Source organism: Colobus angolensis, unplaced genomic scaffold (assembly GCF_000951035.1).
Source record: "Colobus angolensis palliatus isolate OR3802 unplaced genomic scaffold, Cang.pa_1.0 Scaffold131, whole genome shotgun sequence".
Lineage (NCBI taxonomy): Eukaryota > Metazoa > Chordata > Mammalia > Primates > Cercopithecidae > Colobus > Colobus angolensis.
The window spans coordinates 4,694,578-4,714,379 of NW_012114364.1; the positions used below are offsets into that span (position 1 = coordinate 4,694,578).

Here is a 19,802-nt window from a genome sequence, read left to right on the forward strand (position 1 = left end):
AAAGCTGAAGGAATTCATTATCACTAGACCTGCCTTATAAGAAATATTTAAGGAAGTCCTTCAGGGAGAAACAAAGGAAAGATTATTACTAACATGAATACATACAAAGGTATAAAACTTTGTTCTAGAGGTAATTGTGGTGCATAAATCATACATACACCTAGTATGAAGGTTAAAAGTCAATTAATTAATTAATAATAGCCAATATGTTGGTTAGAAGCACACAATGTAAAAAGATGCATATTTTGACATCAAAAACAAATTGTGTATCAGGAGGAGCATAAAAATCTAGAGATTTTATATGCAACAGAAGTTAAGTTTTTATCAGCTTAAAAAAGTTCATTATATCTATAAAATTTTAACCAACCAACTTAGCTTCAAACTGCATTTTAAAAACTGTTTTTCTTTCTTTACTCTTTTCTCCCCAGTCTCAGGACACAGCGTTGAGACAAATTACAAATGCATTTTCTAGAATGTGTTGTGAACCTCCATTCTCTTTCCCTTTCCCACTTTATCCTCCCATGCCTTATGCACATTTATTTACCTAAATGCTTGTCGAATGCACATCGTGCTCACTTATCTGGTCACGTATTTTTCTTAGAAACTTCAGGACATGAATACTGACACAGAACAGACACCTCCAGAATTCTCTCCCCATGCAGGCCACCAAAAATTGTAACTGGCAAAGGGTCCAGCTGCTCACTGCTTGTAGAAAGAAGCCAAAATAACCAGAGTGAGGTGTGATAAAAAGAGAGGAGACTTTATTATCCATGCTAGCAAGGGGAAGCGTGTAACATTTTTTGGAAGAATTCCACCCACTTTTCCCCTTGTTAGCACAGATAATTAAAATTCCTCTCTTTTTATCACACTTTGTTCTCGTGATTTTGGTTTCTTTCTACAAGCGGCAAACAGTCAGAGCCTTTGCTGGTTGCAAGATGTTTTATGCAAACCTCATGGCAACCATAAACAAAAATCTACAGCAGAGACACAAATGTTATAAAGAGAAAGGAATCAAAGCTTAGCACTACAGAAATTATCAAATAACAAAGGTAGACAACAAGAAAGGGGAAAAGGAACACAGAAGCTATAAAATAACCAGAAGATAAATAAAATGGCAGAAGTAAGTTCTTACCTATTAATAATAACTTTGACTGTAAACAGATTTTGTTCTCTAACCAAAATCATGTAGTTGCTGAATGGATTAAACAAGTTCCACTGAGGTGACCCACCTAAGCCTTAAGGACACATATAGGCTGAAAGTAAAAAGATGGAAGAGGAACGTCCATGCAAATGGAATCCATAAGAGAGCAGTAGTGGCTATACTTACATCTGATAAAATAGACTTCAAATCAAAAGCTGTCACAAGAGACACAGGTCATTCGTTAATGATAAAAGGGTCGTTCATTAAGATAACTCAATCACTGTAAATATGTATACACCCAATATTGGATGAGCTAAATATATAAAGCAAATTTTAATGAACATGAAAGGAGAAATAAATAGAATACAATATGGTACTTCAAAATCCCACTTTCAACAATGAATAGATCAAACAGACAGAAAATTAATAAGGTGATACTGGACTTAAATTGAACTTTTGACAAAATTGCCCTAACAGGCATATACAAAACTTCACTTCCAGCAGAAGCAGAGTCCTTATTTTTCTCTAGTGTACACAGAACATTCTCCAGGATAGACTACATGTTAGACCACAAAAAAGCCATAACAAACTTAATAAGATTGAAATAATATTTAGTATAATTATAGACCACAATGATATGAAACTATAAGTTAATAATAGGAGTAATCTTGTGCAGTTCACAAATATGTGGAAATTAAACATCATGCTCTTGAACAATCAATGGGTCAAAGAAGAAATCAAAAGAACAATTTAAAAACATCTTGAGGCAAATGATAATGGAAACACAATATGCCAAAACTTGTGGGATGCAGTAAAAGCAGTTCCAGGAGAAAAATTTATAGCAGTAAATGCCTACATTTAGAAAGAAGAAAGACCCCAGATAAATATTCTAACATTACCCCTCAAGGAATGCAAAACAAATAAACAACTAACCAAAAATTAGCAGATGGAAATAATAAATATCAGAACAGCAATAAATCAAATAGAGAAGAGAAAAACCATAAAAATAATTAATAAAACTAAAGTTTGCTTTTTGAAGAACAACAACAAAATTTACAAACTCTTAATGAAAACACTCAAATAAATAAAATCAAAAATAAAAGTGAAGAAATTCTAACAGTCTTCTCAAAAATAAAGAGGGTCATAAGGGAATATTATGAACAATTACATGCCAACAAATTGGATAAACTAGAGAAAATGGATAAATTCCTAGAAAAATATGAGCTACCAATATTGAGTCAATTAAAGTGATTTAAGAAGTAATCAAAACCCTTCCCACGAAGAAAAGCTCAAGACCAGATGATTTTAGAGCTGAATTTAACCAAACATTCAAAAAATAATTTATGTCAATATTTCTAAAACTCTTCTGAAAAATAAAGCTAGAAGTGTACTTCCAGACATGTTTTATGAGACCAGCATCGTTCTAACACCTAAGTTAGACAAAGATATCACAAGAAAACTATGGTTAATTTTTCTGAGGAACATTCATGCAAACATTTTTAGTAAAGTATTATCAAAACAAATCCAACAACACATGAAAAGATTATACATTGTGTTCATGTGAGATTTTTCCATGGCATGTAAAACTGGTTTAACATACATAAATCTATCAGTGTGATACATCACATTAACAGGATCATCCTAATTGACACAGAAAAAGCATTCAACAAAATCCAACATCCTTTCTTGATAAAAACCTTCAACAGTTTAGGTATAGAAGGAATGTTTATAATAATAAAGGCTTTATGAAAAAACCACAGCTAACATTACAATCACTGGAGAGAACTGAAAGCTTTTCCACTAAGATATGGTAAGTCAAGGATGCCCACTCATGCCACTTCTATTCAACATAATACTGGAATACTAGCAAGAACAATCAGACAAGAAAAAGAAATAAAATGTATATAAATTGAAAAAGAAGAATTAAAATTATCTCTATTTGCAGATGATGTGGTCCTATATACAAAAAGCTCCAAAGATACCACAAAAAAAGTTATTACTAATAAGTTAAATCACTAAATTGTGGAATACAAAATCAGCATACAAAAATCAGTGTCATTTTCATACAAAAATAATGATCTAACTGAAAAGAAATCAAGAAAAACCTCATATGCAATAACATTGAAAAAATAAAATAAAATACCTTGGAATAATTTTAACCAAAGAAGTGGAAAACTATATTGGTACTGTAAAACTATACATTAAAACTATAAAATATTGATGAAAGAAATGGAAGAAAACATAAATAAATGGAAAGATAGCCAATTGTTCATGGATTGGAGGATTTAATATTATTAAAATGTCCATGCTATCAAAAGCAATATACAGATTCAATGCAATCTCTGTCAAAATCCAAATGGCATTCTTCACAGAAATAGAAAAATTATTCTAAAATATGTATGAAAACATAAAAGACCCCAAGAAGGCACAGCTATTCTGAGAAAGAAAAACAAAGTTGAAGGTATCACACTTCCTGATTTGAAAGTATATTACAAAGCTATAGTAATTAAAGCAGTAGTTTACTGGCATGAAAATAAAAACATAGATCAGTGTGGCACAGGACAGAGAGCCCAGAAATAGATCCAAACATATATAGTCAACTAAGTCTTGACAAGCACACCAAGAAGACACAATAGGGAATAGTAGTCTCTTTAATAAAAGGTATTGGTAAAACTGGGTTTCCAGATATAAAAGAAGGAAATTAGATCCTTAGCCTACATCATGCACAAAAATCAACTCAAAATCGATAAAAGACCTAAATATAAGACCAGAAATGATAAAACTTCTAGAAGAGAACATAGGGGAAAAGTTTCTGGCTGTTGGACTTGGCAATGGTTTTCTGTATATCATATCAAATGCTTAGGTCGCAAAAGCAAAAATAAATAAATGGAATTACATGAAACTAAAAAGCTCTGCACAGCAAAGGAAATAGCTAACAAAAAGAAACAGCTGCCTATGAAGTGGGAAAAAATATTCACAACTCATATATCTGATAAGGGGTTAATATCCAAAATTTTATAAAGAACTCATACAGCTCAATTGTGGAAAAACAAATAACCTGATCAAAAAAATGGGCAAAAGACCTGGATACAGATTTCTCCAACAAAGGCATAAAAATAGCCAACATGTATATAGAAAGGTGTTCAACATCATTAGTTATCAGGGTAATGCAAATGAAAACCGCTATGAGATATCACCTCATATCTATTAGATGCTATTATCAAAAAGTCAAAAGATAACAAATGTTGATAAAGGTGTGGAGTAAAGGAAACTCTTGTACTCTGTTCTTGGGAATGTAGATTGTTATAGCCATTTTAGAAAACAGTATGGAGGTTTCTAAAGAAATTAAAAATAGAACTACCATATGATCTAGCTATCCGTCTTCTGGGTATATACTCAAAGGAAATGAAGTCACCACCTCATAAACATATTTGCATTCCCGTGTTCATTGTGGCATCATTCACAATAGCAAAGAGATAGAAACAACCTGTGTCTGTCGATGCACAAATGGATAAAGAAACTGTAGTACACATATATAATGGAATATCATTTTGTTCTAAAAAAGAGTAAGATTTTAACAGTTGCCACAACATAGATGAAGCTGGAGACACTATGTTGTTAAGTAGGTCGAAGAAAAATGTTACATCATCTCATTTATATGTGGAATTTTAAAACAACAACAACAAAAAATACAGATATAGAGAAGAAAGCCATGGTTTCCAGGATTGGAGGAAGGGGGAAATGAACAGATATTCAGATGGACAGGTCAGAGGATATAAAGTAGCAGGTGCGTAGGGTGAACAAGTCTAGAGATCCAGTGTACAGCATATAACTTTCCAACTTTAGCAACCACCATTATTAAAATTAAACAACCAAGAAAATGTACAAGCCTCTTCATAAAGTTACCAATATTTCTTTCCAAAAAGGTCTTGGAGATACCCTATGTCTTATCTACTGCACAAATATGAGCTCATATTCAGAGCTAACACTCCGGTTAGAATGATAAAATGCCAATGCCTGAATGTTCGGCTATCTTTGAGTTTGTGGTGGAGTTGCATATAAGCATTTCAAATATCCAGCTCTCATTACTAAATCTTTTTTTTATTCAGCTACCAATTATCACAATAGTGGTCAAATCAGACAAGTAAATAATATAAACCCATTTTGTGAAAAAATTAAAAATTATAATTTATACATGTTAGAAAAGTGTTACCTCTCTCTGTCTGTTTCCTATATTTTAAAGCAACAAGGGTTGTTTGAGTTTATTTTGATCCCCCTGGTGCTTAGAATAAAAAATTTGGTTTAGGAGGAAGATTTTTATTAAACTGAGTCAGCAAGCTGAGGCTGATAATAGAGAAATGATTGCTATCTTGTTTGTATATGTATGACTCAACGTTACACAGGTAAGCCTAAAGCTACATAAATATGAATGTGCCCAACTCTGGAATGATTTTAAATCCCATAACGATGTAGAAAGCAGGAAAGCAAATTAGAAGGATGACATTATTGCTAAGCAAATTTGAGGACAGGATACCGCTAAAGGGAAGTAAATTATATTCACTACCTAAAAAAACTTATCCTTTTTTATTTAGCATTTTTTGAATTTAGAGATATTCAGAGTATCTCTTCTGTGATACGCTTGATAAAAGATATTGAAAAGTGTTGTTATTGAACAAACCTAAAAATTTAAAGATGATATATATCTCTGTTAGGTTAGTAAATAATGAAACTGATCTAGCCTTAGGAACATGAGAATTTTCACATATTGTATCAAAATAATATTTATGGTTCCAAGTTTATGTCATTGCTTGAAAAAAATATTTTCATATGAAGTAGAAGTAATTTAACAGGGAACTTTGTGTACATTTATATTTCAACTTTTATTGAGTTATACATACAGAAAAGAACACAAATCAGAATTTTAAAAGTTATAATTATTACAAAGTGAACACATCCATTGAACACATCCAGATCAAGAAATAGCACATAACCTGCATCCCAGAAGCCCTCTCTCTTGTCCTTTCCCAACCATGTCTCTTCCTGGCTTCCCAAAAATATGCCTTATCCTGACCTGTATCACTATATATTAGTTTTGCTTGTTTTTTTGAACTTGATATAAATGGACTCATACAGAATGTATTCTTTGTTACCTGGCTTCTTTCATTTAGTTAATGCCTTGAACTTCATCCAGAAAGTTGCACGTCAGAGTGGTTCTTGCATTTTGATTGCTGATTAGATCACTCTTCATGAGTATTTCGTTTATTTACCTATTTTTCAGTTGAAATAATTTTTAATGTTATTGTTTTAAGTTGGCAGATATAGTCATACATTTACTCTGTACAACATGGTGTTCAATTCCAAAGTATAGATACATTGTGGAATGACTAAACCTAACTAATTAACACATGCATTACCTTACATAGTTCTCATTTTTGTGGTAAGAACACTTTACATTTATTCTCTTAGCATTTTTCGGAAAGAATATATTAACTTTAGTCATCATGTTTTACAACAGATCTCTTGGAGTTATTCCCCCTATTTAACTGAAATTTTGCAGCCTTTGACCAATATCTCCCAACTAACCTCTCCCCCTCCAACCACCATAACTGCTGGTAACCACCATTCTATTCTCTATCAGATCAGCAGTTGAATGCTTTTTTGGTTGTTTCTGATTTTTTGCCTCATACAGTTGCGGCGTTAATAATACATGTCTTTTTGGTGTCCATACACATATATTGCTGTTGAGTATATGTAACTAAAGTATAATGGCTACATTACAGGGTATGTCAAAGAGTTTTCCAAGGTTTTCACCAATTTACACACCCACTTGCAGTGTGTGATTGTTCTAGAGTTTCCATGTCTTCACCAGAAGATGGTATTTTCAGTATTTTAAATTTTGGCCATTCTGATTGTCATGGAGTGATATCTCATTATCATTTAATTTGCATGTCAAGGTTATTAAGAGGTTGATCACCTTTTAATAGTTGTTTGGCCATTGAAAGATCTTCTTTTATAACATACTTATTCAAGTCTTTCGCAATTTTTATTTTCTCTTTCTTGTTAATTTGTAGGAGTTTTTCATACTTTATTTTGGATCCAAGTCCTTTACTGACTTACGTGTATTATAAACAATCTTCTCCAACTTCTGACTTAAATTTTCCTTTTGCCATCACAATGGTGACTTCTGATAAAAAGATGTGCCTTCTTATCAATAGTTTTCTTTTTGATTGCTGCTTTTCAAGTCTTATTTAAAACATAGGTGTTGTTCCTGTATTTCATTTTCTAGAAATTTTATTGTTCATTTTACCTTTCATACTTACAACTATAATCTATCTGGAATAGATATGTGTGTATGACATGAAGTAAGAGGCTGAGTTTTATTTTTTCCTTATGTATATCCATTTGATCAATTTCTATTTATTTAAATGGCCATGCTTTTCTAACTGCCGTGCAACAACACCTTTGTTATGACATTGCCTACAAATACCTGGTTTGTTTCTCAATGCTACTCTGTTCCATTGGCCTACTTGTCTGTATTCACATTACTCTTACATTGTCTTTATCACTATACATTTATAACAGATCTTTATCTACTATTAATATATCAAGCTTGTTCTTTTTCAAATTTGTTTTGAATATTCTTGGCCCATTTTATTTCTAAACAAATTTTACTATTAGCCTAGCAGTTTTAAACACACACATGTAAGGAGAGATAGAGAGTTTACAGATTGATACAGTGAAAATGTCCATGTTAACATGTTTATCTCTTTGTTTATTTAGGACTTTAATTTCTCTCATTAATTATTTTTGACTTACTGTGTGAAAATCTTGCATATCTTTTTATATTTAAGAAATTTTACTTTTATGCTATGGTCAATGGTATTGTTTATACTTGCATTATTTGGTCCTGATATAACAACACGTAACTGTTTTTGTATAATAACCTACTTTCTGAAGATCTTCCCGAAGTTACTTATTAATTGTAGTAGTTTTAATGTATATATGTATGACTGTATTATGTACAGAGTCATGTAGTTTGAGAAAAGTATCTATTTTATTTCTTCTTTTATGCCGCTTATTTCTTTTTTTTAACTTTATTCCTAGGATCCTCCAGTAAAGTATTTAATTGAATTGGTGACAAAGCTCATTTTTGTCTCATCCAGATTATCAGGAAGAAAGCTCTCAATATTCATTGTTAAGAAAAATGATTTTAGCATTTTTGTTATTAACATATAATTTGTTTGGAGAAAAGCTATCAAATTAACAAAGTTTCTATTTTTGGTGTTTGGGATTTTATCTATGTTTTTTCTTCATCTTCTGATAACCATATGACTTTTCCCCCCTCTTATTATATTAGGAGTTAATGTGGTGAATTATAGTGACTGATTTTTTAAGTGTCAAATCATTCTTACAATCTTGAAATAAATACATCTCGGTTAATATATTATGCTTTTTAAATATAGCTGAATTTAATTTGCTGACATTTTGTTGAAGATTTTTTTTAGTAGACCTTGTTTTTAGAGCAATTTTAGGTCACAACAAAATCTCGTGGAAAGTTCAGAGCTTCTATATAGCTTATGTTTTCACGCATGCACAGCCTCCCCGCCATGAACATCTCACATTAGGGTTGTATCTCCTTTAAAATTGATGAACCTAGATTGATACCTCATTATCATCCAGAATCCATAATTTAAATACATTTTCATTCTTGGTATTGAACATTCTATGAAGTTTAGCAGAAGTATTATGACATGTATCCATCACTATGGCATGGTTTTACCTGCCCTAAAAATCTTCTATGCTCCACCTGTCACCCCCCTTCCTTTCTATAGTTGGGGATTTCTTTAAAACCTAGGATTTTAATCAAAATTGATCTCTTATTTTCCTTTCTTATACTCTCACTGGTTTTGGTTTCAGGGCTTTTCTTGTCTCATAAAATGGGGATGCAAGTCCTTTTCCCTACTATTATCTGGAAGATTTTATGTACAATTGATTTTATTTAAATGTTTTGAAGTATTTAAAAACCAAATAAAACTCTCTGGGCCAGAAGTGACATTATGGGAAGGTTTTTAAGTTATGAATTCAATTTCCTGTTGATGCAAACTGCTTCTTAAATCTGTGACTTGATATCTTTCACTTATTTTTGAAACTTTTTCATCTCTTCAAATACTTCTTCTACTTTATTTTCCCTTCTTAAACCTTGACACTTTAATAACACATATGTTAGAACTTTTTACCATATCACCTATATTTCATGGGCTCTATTTGATGATTTTTCTGCTTTTTCTCACAGTTGCAGTTAGATGATTTTATTGTAACCTGTATTTTGGGTTTCAAATCCTCTCTCTAGTTGTATCTAAACTTTCATCGAGTTTATAATTTCTTAACATTTCTTGGTTTAAATATTATCATTTGATTCTTTATTATAATTTCCAGTTCTCTGCTAATATTCTACATATATTTCCTGAACATATTCATCCGAGTTATATTGAAGTCTATGAGTGATAGCAAAAACACCTGATTTTATATGTTTTTCTAATGTCTCTTTTTTTCTCTTGAGTGTCTAATCATATGGTCTTGTCTTCCATTATATCACTATTATAAGAAAATAGCTATTTTGGCCAGGCGCGGTGGCTCATGCCTGTAATCCCAGCACTTTGGGAGGCCGAGGCAAGTGGATCACTTGAGGTCAGGAGTTCGAGACCAGCCTGGCCAATGTAGTGAAGCCCCATCTCTACTAAAATACAAAAATTAGCTGGGCATGGTGGCGGGTGCCTGTAATCCACTCAAGAGGCTGAGGCAGGAGAATGGCTTGAATCCAGGAGGTGAGGTCGCAGTGAGCTGAGATTTCACTCTTGCACTCCCGCCTGGGCGACAGAGCAAGACTCCACCTCAGGAAAAAAAAAAAAAAAAAAAAAAAACGAATACAGAAAAAAGAAAATAGCTGTTTTGAGATACCAGATGTTTTCATATCCCCACAGAGTGATTCTTATTCTGACAGGCAATTGTCTTAAGGGAAGATCACTTCTATTCAACTAGGAATGGAGCTGATTTGAAGCTAGACTCCAATATTTGAGAGGCTTGGTTTCTTTCCAGTTTACCTCCATTATTAGGTATACCTCTTCAGGTGTGCAAACTGAATGCCCGTGTGTTTTATGTCACCTTTTTTCCATTGTGAATTTTAAATTTCGATTTTCCTTTCCCAAGAAATTATTATGACTGGATTTACCATTTAGTTTCAACGCCTGTCAGTCAGCCACATAGTTTTTGTTCAGTTTCTCAGCACTTCAATTACTGTTTCCAATTAACAAGTGTCCCAAGAAGAAAAGCAGTAAGACAAGCAGTCTTACGTCTCTACATTTTTTCTCTTTGGGCTTTTGATGTCTTAAGTGCTATTACCTTTGAGTTCTCTGATGTATTCAAAAGATACTTCATTTTTATATTTTTTCCAGTTTGTTTGGTTGTACTTGAGAAAAAGAGAGAGATAAAGGGTTGTGCCTGAGAAAAAGAGAGATAGAGAGATGAGAGAGAGAGAGACATTGCTGGGCAAAATGCTAGTCAGCCATTGACAGAAGAGTCAAATACATATGTAATATTAACACTAGCATCTTTACATTTTAAAAGTGAATTCTAATGGGGAGCAAATAGAAGAAAATTGAATGTAGGGAAAATGAAGATAACCATAGGGATATTGATGACAAAAAATAATGATAATCTGTCATGTGAACCAGAAGTCGATGAGGCATCACTGAAATAATTTATTTTAATTTAACATCTGTTGGCACAAGTGAAGAGTAATTTTTGCTTGTTTGGTAGTTTATGGACCTTGAAGGAAATATTCACTTTCATTTTTCTTTTGGCCTCACTTTATTCACTGAAAATTCTTCATCAGATTTGTCTTTAGCGTTTTACTCATTTCTGTTTTTGACTAAAATTAATTTGACAGCATTATCATTTTTCCATTTCCCTTTTTGCTTAATTTTCAGCTTCATTTGAGTCTTGAATTGTGTTCAGTTTTATATAAAATTAGGGAAAGGTGCATAGGTCTCATGCCCATTCATTTTCTCTCCTCTCCTTTTTTTCTATTCTGGATATTATTATTTTGTTTAGTTTATAGTATTATAGATTTTAAAGTAGATAAACCTTTCCATGTGTTACCATCATCAAAAATTATCTAGACACTTAAGAGTCAATAATAATCTAGGACAGCACTCCAATAAACTGATCTCTGCAATATGATAGGCATATGTGATTATTAAACTCTTGAATTGGATTAGTATTACTGAGAAATTTATATTGTACTTTTTTTTTTTAATTTTAACTAATTGAAATTTTAAGGGAGGCCAGGCAGACGGATCACAAGGTCAGGAGATGGAGACTCATCCTGGCTAACATGGTGAAACTCTGTCTCTACTAAAAATACAAAAAATTAGCCAAGTGTGGTGGTGGGCACCTGTAGTCCCAGCCACTAGGGAAGCTGAGGCAGGAGAATGATGTGAACCTGGGAGGTGGAGCTTGCAGTGAACCGACATCGCGCTACTGCACTCCGGCCTGGGCAACAGAGCGAGACTCCTTCTCAAAAAAAAAACAAAAAAACTTAAATGGCCACATGTGGCTAGTAGCTACTATATTGTGCAGTCCGATCTAGAGCATATATAATTAACTTAGGTAAATTTACCATCCAGATGGCCCAGATTACTCTACAAAAATGTCTAATTTTAACTTTTTAAAATGCATGTTTACACAAAATATATTTATGAATTTTCCACTGTAGGCATTTATTCCTTTGTATTATTAATAAAATAATGTCAAGTCATTAATGAAGAATTTAACTGTTGAAAAGGTTACTATTTTTTTCTTTTTTTTTTTTTTACAAAAGTTTCAAAGAAGTATCATACTTCTTTGAAACCATAAGAAGATACCTGATGCCTAGGACAACTATAAAATATAGATTTATACTAAGATTTGTTGTTTCAATTATTATCATGGTTACAAAAAGAGCAAATCACTTAGTATAGTTTTGTTTACTAAAAGGAATTGAGAGTTAAATTATATTTGATTAAATATTTATGAGATTTTATTGTTTCATCAATTATATCTTGTTTCTAAATTTTAGTGAGATTTGTATTCTGTTTATGTTCCTTAGTATTATACAATTAGCAGTCTGTAATTGATAAAATAACAATAACTTTTTTATAGTTTGAGGAATTTTAATACAAAAATAAATGGATAGTTTCTGGCATATTTAGCGAAAGAAGTCATCCGTATTACTTTGACATTTTTCTAAACCACTAATGATCTCACTATTTTTCCTTTGCATTCAATACATAGTAAAGTGATTTTAATGGAAATGAAAGGGATTTTTCTGACTTTCAGAGAAGAAGCCACTTTTATCATCCATTGTGAAATATTGTACCTTTCAATTTATTAGTGCCAGCATGACGATTGCTATAATAATGATATTAAAAATAGCAGTAAACAAGTTTAGGAACAAAAACAATAGGAATATACTACAAAAACATAATAATAAATACTATGTTTTAAAATATATAATAGTCAAATTTGCCATCAAATAAGAGCTCAGTGCTAATGCATGGTTTATTATTATAATCAATTACTTAGATTAATTGTAGTGTATGTGGTGGAGGATGGGGGATAGCCAAAAAATATTACAACTTGCAAAAATGCTGGTAATGTCAAGATATCAGCTGTCCCTTGGTTTGCTAAAATTCTGTATTTTAATTTTTTAATTGACAATGTTGTACATTACGTTTTCAATAGTGAATATTTTTGAAATTCTCAATCTCTAGTTTCATATATAAGCCAAAGGCATGGGCATTCGAACCATCTAGAGTTCTTTAAACTAATTTATGGCTTAACAGGCATTGGAAATGTGGTATTAATACCTATAACATTATTCGTTTTGGCTGCTCTTTTCCTACACTGCTGGGATCAGCCAAACCTATCATTTTATAAATTTTAATGTGTTATCTAAATACGTAATGTATTTCATCACAGGAGTTTTCTAAAATATCAGAAAAGTGTTTGAATAACATATGATTAAAAACATGACCCTATTTTTCAGTCCTAAGATTATCAACATCATGGCCTTTGTATTTTTCATTTTGTCTTGTTTTTACATAGCATTTAAAGTTACAGGTGTATCCACCTCATTTTTATTATTATTATTTTTATTTTTTAGACAGTAACCGGCTTACTTCATTTTATTTTTCTTGTATAAAAACCCTATGTTGTAGCCACAGCTGGAGCTTGGGTCCGCTGCACGGAGAGTCTGGTGTGGGTCTTGACAAGGTGGTCAGTGAATTCCTGAAAGGGAGACTTGGTAAATACAGTTTCCTTCCAGAGGTCAGAGGTCAGGTAGCCGTAGGTCTTAGAGATGGCATCAAAGCTGGCCTTGGCGAAGTTGCCCAGGGTGGCGGTGCAGCCCCGGGCTGAGGTGTAGCAGTCATGGATACCAGCCATCATGAGCAGCTTCTTGGGCACAGGCGCTGAGATGATGCCAGTGTCCCTGGGTGCAGCGATGAGGCGCACCAGCACAGAGCACAGCGGCCTGTCACCTTGCAAGGGACGGTGTGGGGCTTGCCAATCTTGTTCCCCCAGTAGCCTCTGCGCATGGGGACAGTGGAAAGTTTGGCCAGGATGATGACCCCACGGATGGCGGTGGCCACCTCCTTGGAGTGCTTAACACCCAGGCCAACGTGGCCATTGTAGTCCCCCATAGCAACAAAGCCTTGAACCTGGTGCGCTGGCCAGCACGTGTCTGCTTCTGCACCAGCATAATCTTCAAAACCTTGTCTTTGAGAGAGGCTCTCAAGAAAAAGTCAATGATCTCAGATTCCTTAATGGGTAGGGAGAAGACGTAGATCTCCTCCGAGGACTTGATCTTCATGTCCTTGACCAAGCGGCCCAGCTTGGTGACGGGCATCCACTCCTTATCCTCGTCCTTGCCTCCGTGAGCTCCGCGGCCTCGGCCCTGGCCTCATCCACGGCCGCGACCACGGCCCAGGATGCCCCTGCCAAAACCTCCGCGGAAGCCACCGCGGTTCCCCATCCCAGGGCCACCCAGGCCTCCGCCCCTCCCCCCCCCGCTCGACTGCGCCAGCGTCAGCCGCCATTTGGTGTTTTCTCGGAGAAGTCACCCTCATTTTAAACATTAAAACTTTACACTAATCTTTATTATACTTTAACCTACTTTAGTAATTTAATGTTTAAACAATTTTTTCATTCTGCTATAACAATTATCTCAGATGAGGTCATTTTGATCATCAAATTTTAATCTCAGATTACAAATACATACATTTGATTACTTAAATTTTATCTCAAATTGCAAATGTACATGTAGTTTGTCAAAAAATTGTGTGCTTTTTTTTTTTTCCTAGTCTCTGCCTCTTATTCATTCTCTTCCTTGCTCTCCCATTTTCGCCCTTACTTTTTATCCCCCTTCCTTGTTCTCAAAGGCTTAAAGATTACCCTAGCAGCATTGCATCCTGTTAGTGGGTACTCACAAAAATTATTCAAATAATTTCTTAACAAAGACTAGTAATAGGTTATTCTCCTATCTGAAATTTAAAATAATGCTTCTGTGTCTATATCAGGACATGTAAATTTTACCTTTGGCATTTATTATGCTAAAGAACTGCTCCTAGATAATTTTGAATATGCAGTTGAGAAATATACAAGTGGGCAGCTACTCAAATATTATTTTTGACACTGGATTGTACCATTATGTGGAGTCCTATAACAATGCCTAATTATTAAACCAATCATACTTTAAATTTTGGAAATCTGTTGAGATAACAGTTTACTTATAAAACATTAAGTAGTAGATTGTCTTAACTGCATTCCGTGACACTTGCATACCCACACATGTGCATGCATAGAGATCCATGTCAGAATATGTTATCAGCATAACGATTTGAGCAGGAATTGAATACATAGTATTGAATTACAATTTTTCTTCATCCAGGCCAGTGTAAGAATTCTGTTGCTTCTTCAGAAAGTCACGGTCTGCCTCTACACTGTCCCATATGGTAGCCTCTGGTCTCATGTGGTTATTGAACTCTTGAAGTACCCTCACGTGGCTATTGAGCTCCTGAAATGTGGCAAACCCAATTTGAGATCTGGTATTAAAAAAAGACTGGAAGATCTCACAAGTAATTTTCATATTCATTGCATGTTGAAATAATAACATTTGAGATATATGTATTTTAACAAAATATATTATTAGAGCTAATTTGACCTTATTCTTCTTTTTTCTCTGAATGTGGCTACTAGAAAATTTTAAACTAGATATATTTCTTGGATTTGTAGCTCACATTATATTTCCATTGAACCATACCAATAGTATTAGCCCATTTTTCATTGTTGTAAGGAATACCTGAGGCTGGATAATTTATAAAGAAAAGAGATTTATTTTGGTTCATGGGTCTGCAGACTGTACAAGAAGCACAGTGCCACATCTGCTTCTGGTGAGCCCTCAGAAAGCTTACAATCATGGTGGAAGACTCAGGGAGAGCAGGCATCTCACATAGCAAGAGAGGAAGCAAGAGGGAGGAGACGAGGTGCCTGGCTTTTTAAACCAGCTATCATGTGAACAAGTAGAGTAAGTGAGAACTCACTTATTACCATGGGGAGGACACCAAGACTCTCCATTAGGCCCCACCTTCAACACTGGGGGTGGGGGTTACATGTCATCATGAGATTTGGAGGGAACAGATATCCTAACTGTATCACCAATTTAGTTCATCCTCATGGCTCCAACTACATTATTGCAAAAAAAAAGTAATAAGATAATTTTACTCTCTGAATATCTTTATATTAGCAGATGATTTTTTTTCTTTTCTCAGAAAATGAGTGTGGATCTAGTAATAGCACATTGGGTATTTTATCACAATTTAACTAAAACCTCTTCTGACACCCTTATAGATATAAAGGTATCATCTTCTATAGATGAAAATTACCATGAACAATTCTAGGTGATTGCACTTCACATATAAACATCATTTATCAGTGATTCATTTATACTCAAAAATTAATTATTGTGTATTTTCAATAGCTGTTTATAACCTCTATTTTCTGTAGAATAATTAAACTGTTACTTTTTTCTCATTACTGTGTCAAATGCACCTTCAGGGCCAAGATTATCTATAAAAGTTAGGGAAGATGTTAAAGTAAAATTGGTAACATGAGAACTTGACAATTTTGTTTGTTTTGTGGCCCATCTTCTATTGAAGTTCATGCTCTCTCTTTGTAAACCATCTCCCCACTTTTCAGACCTCCCTTTAGCCTATTTAATCAACAAGTCACAGACTTTCTTTTTACTCTCCACTGCTGTGATCCTTGAGTGATTTTTAATACTATCTTGAAGAGAATCCTTCTATCAAAATACTCTTATTTCCCTCTGTATCTTCCACTGTTAGACTTCAGCTACCATAAATACTATCATCCTTCAGAACAGACAGGTTTTCAAGATCTCTAAGTTTGAAATTGCCTTCTGTCTATGACGACACCCTGTTTTTCTCACCTTGCTTTCATTGTCATCAAATTTTTTCTTATGTGACATCTAGTCATTTACCTCACTATTTTTCCTTGTAGTTTTCTTTTATTCTGGTTATTGCTGCCTTGCTTCCTATAATTCCTGCCTATTCTAGAGTTTCCAGACAGCTTTTCCAGCATTGATTTCCCACCCCTTGTATCACACCCCAATCTGTGCTACCCCTGGTTAGCCTCCCAGGTCACTGATTGAGTCCATAAAAAACAACTGGCTGTTCTCAAGTCTCTTCACATTTATGTTGTGCACTGAAAATATCCTAGAATAGTAATTCCAGAATTTTGCTCTCCTTAGGTCACTGTTTTTTCTCAATTTCCACACTCTTAGAAACCAACAAGCCTCCTCTTTTACTTAGAAGAATAAGTCAAACCGGTGTTAATTTTGCTAACTCCCCACCTCTGCCCTTTATCATTCTGAGCATCTAGAAATGTTTAAATACCTAAAAATTCATGTACTTTGATTGGTCTCGGAGTTATAAGGATACATGTTCCTAAGGAGCTCATAGTGCAGTGTGGGAAATAGAAAAAAAAAAAAAAAAAAAGAATTCTAGAATGAGATACATGTTTATAGCAAAGATAGAAACAGAATGTTATTGAAACATAGGAGTGGAAGTATTTGAATCTCCATGAATCTTTATGAAATGATATGAAAAATTAAGGGAATAGTGAAATATACTACATTGTTCAGGATCAGTAGACAGGTTTTTGTTTGTCAGCTGTTTGTGTTTTACTTTGATGATAAATGAATTAACTCTACACACACACACACACACACACACACACATACACTTTATATATAGAAACAGGTCATGAGGGCGTTTGAAAATGGAAAAAAAAAAACAAAAATCAAAACACCCATGCTCTCAATGAACCACTAATTGGGTCAACACAATTGTATTTTTCTATTTCATTTTTTCTATTCTGCAGTATGGTGCTTTCTGCCAAAAATTCTTATTCTCCTTCATCTATTAGTACTCTTGTATTCCTTTTGACTGAAGAACATTTTTGACTTCCAAGGCCACAATGGCATTTACTACTTCACTAGCTATTTCTCCTATATATGTCCGTGGAATAGGAAAAATATGTACTTGAAATTAAAGTAATTTTTATCAGAGGAACTCACAAGAAGGAAAAAATTCATATTATAAGAATATTTGCTGCCTTAGCCGATACTTATGTATGTATTTTTTGTGTATACCCTTACTTGGAATTCAGCAAACAAATTTGGAGTTAAAATTAGCCGGGACAATGTTAAGGTGAAATATATTTTATCTTTGATCATTAGATCAACATGATAGATCGATTACAGAGATCAACTCAATTGCTCTTTTAAAAACTGAAAAGTGCTAGCTGTGAATTCTACTTTGGAAGTACCTCCCTCCAATTCTGTGATGTGTATTTGGTTACATTTGAGCCCAAACAAGAGATGACTCTCATCGTTATACAGTCTGATGTATTGGTTATATGCCGTATTCCTCTGACATAATGAGTGTGATTAAACAATGTTTTTAAAATGTAAATACAATTATTTTGATTTATTTTCCAGGAATAATTTGAATTCACTGTCTCATATTCAGGTTCAAAACATTATTTGTGGCTGGAGAACGATGTGATGTAGAGACCCTGGAATGGTCCAGAAATGTCTTCAGAGTACCTGTCTTAGACCATTGGTGGCAAACTGGTGAGCATTTTCCTAGCATGCACACAAATATTAAAAAAATGTTCCAAAATGCTGCAAGGATTGGAGGAAACTTTTGAGCGATGACCAGCAGATCAGACACAAACTCAGGATTCGAGTGGTTCAGGTTTCAGTAAAAATAAGCAATTTTTTAATTGTTATTAATAATGTCTTCATAAGTGACATTGATGCCACCATTCTCTTGGTCCCTAGGTATAAAGCACTAAAGACCTCTTTATCTTCTCTTCTTTGTTTCTTATATCTGGTAAGTTACTAAGTCTCAGATTTTCCTTTGAAGTGTCTGTTGGGCTCATTCCACCTTCAGTATTCCCCTTGCCTTTGAGCTCTGGCAGCTGCATCATCCTCTGTCCTGATTTAAAGTTTCCTAATCACTCATCTCTGTTCTCTCTGCTTTTTGATACACCCTGCACACTTCTCCCAGAGTACTTTTATGAAGCCCTGTTCCTCTCATAGGACTCTCTGGCCACTTTCTTGTGTTTTATAATATCTAATATATGCTGCCATATATTCTGCCTAGCATTAAAGGCAGATAAATTTATTTTTCTTCAAAACAATTGTCATTATATATGTAATTTATTCATTTAATTTATTTTGTTTATTCTCTATAGTCCTCCTACTAAGTGTTCCCTGGGAAACAAATTTTCATATTAAATGGATCAACTATAAACTTTGGAATAAGCAGACAACCACTACAACAATAACTCTTTCTGCTTCTTCTTTTGAGGGGTGGCTGTATATATGAGAGCAGGTACATTGTCTAGAAGCCATTTACCTCCTCACCAAGTATAGAGATTTAAAAAAATCTGACCCACTGAAAGCAGCTATGAGACATGGGAGCCCTACAACCTTCAAATGTACATATTTTAGTTCAGTCCCGCTTAGTTTAATGAACTAGATCAACCTTTCTATATACATGTTTTCAGTATTCTCACTTTCTCTGCATCTGGGGCAGAATATCAAATTTGGGTTAAAAATTAGTAAGAATACTTCGCAAAAAATTAGCTCTGATTGTAAAAATGATTTTCATGTAAAAGATTAACTGAATGACTAAACCTCAAATTCAGTGTTTGATAATTCAGAAATGTTTGATTCTGAGAAATTATACTTTTTATATTACGTCCTCAACTATTGTTCTTTAAAAATGTGTTTTCTGGCTGGGCATGGTGGCTCGCACCTGTAATTCCTGCACTTTGGGAGGCCAAAACGGGCAGATCACTTGAGGTTAGGAGTTTGAGACCAGCCTGGTCAACATGGTGAAGCACCATCTCTACTTAAAATACAAAAAATTCGCCGGGCGTGATGGAGCATGCCTGTAATCTCAGCTACCCGGGAGGCTGAGAATTGCTTGAACCCGGGAGGCGGAGGGTGCAGTGAGCTGAGATCCTATCATTG

General features: G+C 34.0%; 1 protein-coding gene across 1 annotated transcript in view; it reads left to right on the forward strand.

Annotated features, from left to right (window-relative positions):
• The window catches only part of ACSS3 (acyl-CoA synthetase short-chain family member 3), a 171,857-nt gene that overhangs the window by 97,525 nt on the left and 54,530 nt on the right, over window positions 1-19,802 (forward strand). Inside the window, exon 9 of the mRNA XM_011934117.1 lies at window positions 18,289-18,392. Coding sequence (XP_011789507.1) covers window positions 18,289-18,392 — 104 coding nt within the window. The remainder of the gene's footprint in view (window positions 1-18,288; window positions 18,393-19,802) is intronic.